This window comes from Dendrobium catenatum, unplaced genomic scaffold (genome assembly GCF_001605985.2).
Source record: "Dendrobium catenatum unplaced genomic scaffold, ASM160598v2 fragScaff_scaffold_325, whole genome shotgun sequence".
Classification (NCBI taxonomy): Eukaryota; Viridiplantae; Streptophyta; class Magnoliopsida; order Asparagales; family Orchidaceae; genus Dendrobium; species Dendrobium catenatum.
The window spans coordinates 2,004,017-2,010,951 of record NW_021318787.1 but is presented as its reverse complement, the minus strand read 5'-3'; the positions used below and the strand labels follow the sequence as shown (position 1 = coordinate 2,010,951).

Here is a 6,935-nt window from a genome sequence, read left to right as displayed (position 1 = left end):
ACAAATTTTTTTTCATTCATATCTATGAAAAGTTGTCGACTCCAAATAAACCAACATTTCCTCGAAGACCCGTATTTAGGGGAATTTAAATAATTTGTTTTCAAATTATTTAAATTATTTAGTTTTAATATTAAATTTAGATAAATATTTGACTAAATTTATTTCAAACTAAATTAAATCCATCGATTCAATTTGAAGGATATAAATAATATATTTTAAAAATTTTGAGCACAAATCTTCCTTCTTTTGTTCTCAAAAAAATAAAGTATAAATTTATGGGCATTAATTGTAATATTATTCAGAGTCAAAATTCGTTATTAATTATATTATAATACTATAATAGTATAGTTAATTCTTATTGAAAATTATTAAAATTTTCATAAAATTTAGAATATTGATCATAAAAAATTTTCAATATTAGGCTAAAAAATTATAATAATGAATGTTTTCAATTGCATTACAAAATAATCATAATTATAAAAGAATAAAGATTTTAAAAAGAATTAAAATTAAATATAGAAAATGCATGTTTAAATTAAAATTCCATTAAAACTTCTATAGGATACGGTGGCGCTTTTAACCATCATAATAATACTTTTGCAGCACTTAATGTGCAATTTTGTCCGCAATAATAACACTCACAATGTTTCTAAAATTACTACAAGATTGTCGGTAGTTCCTATACGTTGAAAGAAATTAATAGTAATAACGATTTTTAAGCCGTTGCTATTAACTGTTGGGCTTTTACTTTTTTCATTAGTGATCTTATTATGGGTGTCAAAACGGATCAACGAACGGATTTGGATCTGACATGAATTTTCCTCACCCAAAATTGATCCAATCAGAATCTAGTCAACCCAAACAAAACCCATTTATCAAAAGAATTAATCCTGAACCTGACTCGCTAACATCCCAAATAACCCGAACTTGACTAGTTAACATATTTTGGTTACAAAAATTATTTATAACTTATTAACTATAAAATTTAACATATTTCATAAAAAAAATTAAGAAGACTATACAAACAAGTAAAAAAATGTTTAGAAAAAAAAAATTAAATGAGTCCTTTCAAATGAAAAATAAGTTTGCGGGTTAATTAGAATTCAAAGTGTTTAATTAACAGGTCAAAAAAACTCAACCCATTTATTAAATGAGTCAACCCGACATAAATTTTCGGGTCAACTTGGCTAGTCATGTCATTTTTTGACACCCCTATATGCCATTGGATTCTCATTATAAAAAAATTATTATAAATGTTTATAAAATTTCTTCCTCAAATAAATTTTAGTCGTATAATATCATTAATATTGTGATCTCTAATCTAATTTCAATATTGTACAATGGGAGGCTTAAAAAGTTATATACTCGAAAACAAATTTTAGCTTTTTGCATAATAAAAATGCCTTTTTTACATTAAAATCAATCAATATTAACTAAAACTAATAACATTCAACCAATATAAATATCAGATCAATAATTTTACATATTTAAAACCAAAATATCTTTGGCATACATTTATGCAAACATATTAAATATAACAGGATTTAAAATTTTATGTTAGAATATATAATTATTTGATTGATGAAAATTAAATTAAATAAATTTTTTTTTTCATGTAACAATATGACATCAAGGAGGACAACAAATGATTGATAGTTTTCTTTTCAAGTAAACAATTTCATTGCAGCAAACAAATGTCAGAAACAATGAGGAATTACAGAGAATGTTTCCATTAACAAACAAAATGGAAAGAATAAAATGTTGGCGAATGGTCAAGCAATGATACTATTGAAATAAATTTCAGTAAATGCCAGAAGGATCGGCATTTTGAACAATCCATGGATGCTCAAGTAGTTTGTGAAATGGGAGACGCTGCGAGGATTCTTTGACGAGCATCTGAGCCAAAATTTGAAGCTTCTTAAATGAAAAGAGATTTAAAAAGCAATATAGAGAGACTATGGGTATTTACCTGGCTTATCAGATCCTTCGCAGCTGAAGAGACTATGGGTTTTGAGGGGAATTTGAGATCAACTTTAATGATTCTGCATTCAGAGCAAATTAGTTTATCAGGTAATAACATCAAATTGCTGGGTTGAGAAGAAACAAAATCAAGCTAACCTTCTGTATGTATCAGCGTGCTCCTTGGCCTCAAATGGTGGTACACCATAGAGGAACTCATAGCATAGAACACCCAAGCTCCAAATATCCACACTAGAATCATGATCTACACTTTCCACTGCAATTAACAAATTTAGTATTAATCGTTCATCAGGAAAGATATGAAAAATCATTAAGGCTTTGATTGGTTTGAAGGAAATGAAATGAAAGCTGAATAGTTTGTTGGTTTATGAATGGTGCTATTACCCATTTCAGGTGGAAGGTAATCTAAAGTGCCACACATTGTCTTCCTGCGATCAAATGTGTGAACTGACCATCCAAAATCTGCAATTTTTATTTCACCCTATCCAAAAGTAAAATGACATAAACATGTTTCATAGCAAAAATTAAAAAAAATATGAAGAAGCAATTTGAGATCAAACCAATCACCTGCACTCCAAGAAGTAGATTCTCCGGTTTGATATCTCGGTGAATAACATGCTTTCCATGCAAGTAGATAAGGGCCCGAGCTAAAGATGATATATACTGTATAATCAATATAAGTATAAAAATTTAGCAGAAATTCTACCTCCAATTTCTATGATTTAGACCAAATCACAAATTCAATGGAGTACTTACTGTTGCTGTTCGTCTCTCACTGAAATATTTGCACCGTTGCAGTTCTTTGTAAAGTTCTCCTTTTGTTGCATATTCTAATATCAAATAAACTCTAGTCTACAACAAAATAGAATGATGAAAATGAAATTAAGGAAACTGTTCAAAGGTGTAAGCTAAGCTGATTTGAAGCTTGCATCGATTAGAGTTTGAGTTTTAACCTGATCATAGAAGTACCCATATAAACGCAGTATATTAGGGTGTCTAAGATGACTCTGAATTTCTACCTCTCTTCGAATCTGATGTTCAACCTGAGACTGCTTTAACTGACTCTTGGATAGAACTTTCATTGCTACTATATGATTACTCTGCAATGAAGGTATGCAAGTTAGTAGTATTAAAATAATAGTCATCCAGCAAAGAAGGGGTTTATTTGATGGTTCATTGTGGTCTCCATGCAATAAGAAATCCCAGAATAGTAGATATATCTCTAGTTCGTTCAAGGTATTATTGACAAGCATGTACCTTCTTTTCTCTGGCCAAATACACATGACCAAACTTTCCTCTCCCTAATGGCTTCCCAATTTCAAAATCATTCAAAGTCCATCTTTTCTCCATGGTTGAACTTTTGAAGAGGACTGTCAAATATGTAATAAAAAAAGAAGTATTGTCATGCCTCAAATTGATAAAAAATTAAACCTGTGAATACTTAAAATCCCCTTTCAAGAGAAAATAGCATGTTCTCCTCATCATGGGCTTTTTTTCCCAACTATCAGCAGTTTCCTTTATAAATCATTCCTTACCATTTAAGGAGTTCTACGCAAGTAAACAAAACATGTTGAAAGACACTTTTGAAGGAGACTAACAAATATATAATAAAAGAAGCTTGGTCATGCCTCAAATCGAGAAAAAAGCAGAAAAATCTAAGAATAAAAAAAGTCCCTTTCAAGAGATACTAACAACCTTGTCTCCTAATCATCACCTGAATTCCCATATCTTTAGTTGCCACTATAAATCATCTTTTTCCATTCAATAAGTGCCACATAAGCCAAGAAAAAATGTTGGAAAACACTTGCTCGTAGATAGAGTGACTATGCTAGTATTTTTATCAAAACTTGACTGCACTTACATATAAGTACAGATAAATTTTTTGGTGACAAGTTTATTTTTTCTCTTGACAATTCATTCATGTTGAGTTTCACATGTGATATTAACTTCAGTTTATGAAAATCTCATTCACAATTTCTAACATATTTTCTTTCTCATGCCTTTAACATGCATTCCATCTATGCATTCTATGCCTTTAAAATATTAAATAAATATTTTGTTAATTGTTGTAGTCACAAAATCTATTTAATACAATCATTTCTCACTATATGCTGTGAATATATGTGTAGATATCAATTTCTCAATTTAGTCTCATTCAATTTTGATTTTAATTCTACTTTTTTTTTTATTTTTTTTATTTTAATTCTACTTAAAACCAAGAAAAGCTTGGTTAAGATTTGGACAGAATTTGAGTTTGATTTTGAAGTGTGGTGGCTGCCAAATTTAAGATCAAATTCACATTTTATATAGTATCATACCTACCACCTTATGTTGCTCTATGAAAAGAGATGAAATCAAAGGATAGTATGAAGCTTAACTTCTCCTTATGGATGCCATCAAGGATAACGATGATCTCTTTAAGTTGGTGGTGAGGTAACGAGGCTAAGGTCAAGCATATACAACAATGTATCTTTCTCCATTCAAGGCATTGAGCTCTTGATGGCCGACTATCTTGATCAACAAAAGAAAAAGTATCCAAACGTTGAGTACAGGTGGACAATGTTGTGAATCGACAAAGAGAATAGTGCTGGTGAGGCAATGAGGACAACAATGATCTCTTTTGGTTCAAAAAGAAGAGGTCGGTCATGTGGAAATGAGGGTAAGGTCAAGCATCGACAACTATATACCTTTCTCCATTCAAGGCATTGAGCTCTTAATGGTTGACTATCTAGAATGATTAAGGAAAGTAGAAGGAGGTCAAGTTCATGAGGCCAGTAGTGTGATTCGGCAAACAGAACAATGGCTAGAGCATTAAGTGACCAGTCACTTTCAGGATGATAGTCAGATGTAAGGGCTTGCAAGCAAAACAATGAAGGAAAGCAAAGGAACTCATGTCATATGCAATTACATGTAAGAGAAGAAGAAAATATGTATCATGTATATATCTTGTATGATATTAGAATATTTTTCTTGAGATTTCTATGTAGTTTGGTTATTTTGTGCTGTTGCTTTAACAGTCAAGAGAGAGAAAAATGACTATAGAGAGAGAGAGAGAAAGAGAGAGAGAGAGAGAGAGAGAGAGAGAGAGAGAGAGAGAGAGAGAGAGGGAATTTGTTGTTTTCAGCTTCAAGTTTAGTTATCAATTATACTAAAAAGTCATTATAAATTATCAAACATGCATATATATATATTTGTCTTCCACAGTCTTTCTACTTATGCTAGTTTTTCTCAAAATTTCCTTTAACAAAGTCATAAGTTGTCTTATTTGATAAGGTCGTCCAATGACCCACTCCATGCACCCAAAATAATGGCATTTGTAGTAGCAATGTGATTACCAATGTTTTGTTACAGTATTTTTTCTTGATGAAAACAAATATCATGACGTTTTGTGATGGATGAATATGAATCATTTATCACAAAGTCTTTTCAGTTGTTTTTTGTTCCATCTTGAAAAAACGTTAAATTCGTTCTTACTACACAGCCCACTATATGTTTGCACTAACCTTTAACTATTACATTAACCATTGCTTATTTTGGGTTAGCTAAAACACGAGGCGAAATAAAGGAGTTCAGATTGCCATTTAATATAAATTTGGCAAGCCATGTTTACTAAATTTTGTTGAAAGAGGACAATTCAGTGGGTTAACTCTTATCAGCAAGCTGAAAACTCAATAAAATAAGAAACAAAGGCATAACGAGAACTCAAGAAAATAAGCAACTAGCGGACAACCTAGAGTATAAACAACAAAATAGAGCATCAAGATACACAATAGCAACAGAACCAACTACAAACATGGATAAAGGCCAAAAAGCCCATAAAATGCCAAATCATAGCAACAGACGAACGGTCAGACCGAGAAACAGAGCTAGCATCCACCAGTTACCTTAAGTCAATGTAACAGACAGAATCAGCGGAACAAACATAACAACAGCAACAGAGAACCAAAATTTACAATCACTCATGTTTTAACAGTGAATTCACCACTCCGACTCATTCCTCCAAAAGTTACAGTGGGAAATTGCCAGTAGGAAGCAAATCAGAGAAAGAATAATATAACGGAAAAATCACAAGAGTAACGAAAAATCTAAACTTGCCGCAAGGAGACCAAGCAGCCCAAACAAAATCAAGTCGTAAAGGACAGAAAATAGAGCAAAATGAAGAAATAAAATCAACAACCACGGCTATCGCATTTCTCGAAAGAAATTGACCAAGAAAATCGCAGATAAATATACCTGAGCCCTCGATCTCAAGTGATTGCCGGCGGTACCGAAGAAAATGAGACGAGGGCTTAGCAGGAGGCCGCCTAGAAGGACTAGGGCATCGAAACGGAAGAGCCTAAGAGGGCGAAACAGCGAGGGGTGATCCGAGGATCGTCAAAATGCGTTGCTCTGTGCTCCCCAGCTCCTCCTTGAACCACCGATGACATATATGGGAGACTCTGCTAATGTAAGAAATGACACTTGTCACGAATTAAGTTGGCAATCTTGAATTTGGTGTAATAAGCCAATCAGGTGATAATGGAATCCTGGGAAATTTGCCCGTTAAAATTCAAAATTGAAGCAGTCGCTTCTGTTATTTGCACATTTGTTGGGCCCATGTAGACGAGCTGCCCAATTTTATAAGATGGGGCCCAATTCGACCGTTAGATAGAATTTGGCAATTTGCTTTGCATCCGGAGCTTTAAATTATGTGATTTAGAGATTTTTTTAATTAAAGATTATGAATTAGAAGAGGAATATATTTTATGATTTATCATTTAATATTTTTTTTATATTTTAAAATTATAGAGAGTGTTATAAAGATGTTAAGTAATGATTAGCACAGGATAAAGACATTTATTTAATTGTTGAACCATTAGCTTGATTATTGATTATAATTATAATTTTATAAAATTTTTATTATGTCTGATATGCCAAAAAAAGCTATGGTTTCAAAAGTGGCTCAATAATAACTG

At 31.9% G+C, this 6,935-nt stretch overlaps 1 protein-coding gene across 1 annotated transcript; it reads right to left on the bottom strand.

Annotated features, from left to right (window-relative positions):
• Positions 1–1,694: 1,694 nt before the first annotated feature.
• On the bottom strand, positions 1,695–6,406 carry LOC110095222 (serine/threonine-protein kinase Aurora-1-like). The gene is made up of 9 exons (XM_020820667.2): positions 6,214–6,406; positions 3,238–3,350; positions 2,934–3,080; positions 2,737–2,832; positions 2,548–2,643; positions 2,365–2,461; positions 2,119–2,236; positions 1,970–2,042; positions 1,695–1,896 (listed from the first exon to the last, which is right to left on the bottom strand). The coding sequence occupies exons 2-9, from the start codon at positions 3,328–3,330 to the stop codon at positions 1,801–1,803; spliced, it is 816 nt and encodes a 271-aa protein (XP_020676326.1). The 5' UTR covers positions 3,331–3,350; positions 6,214–6,406; the 3' UTR covers positions 1,695–1,800.
• Between the last annotated feature and the right edge of the window lie 529 nt (positions 6,407–6,935).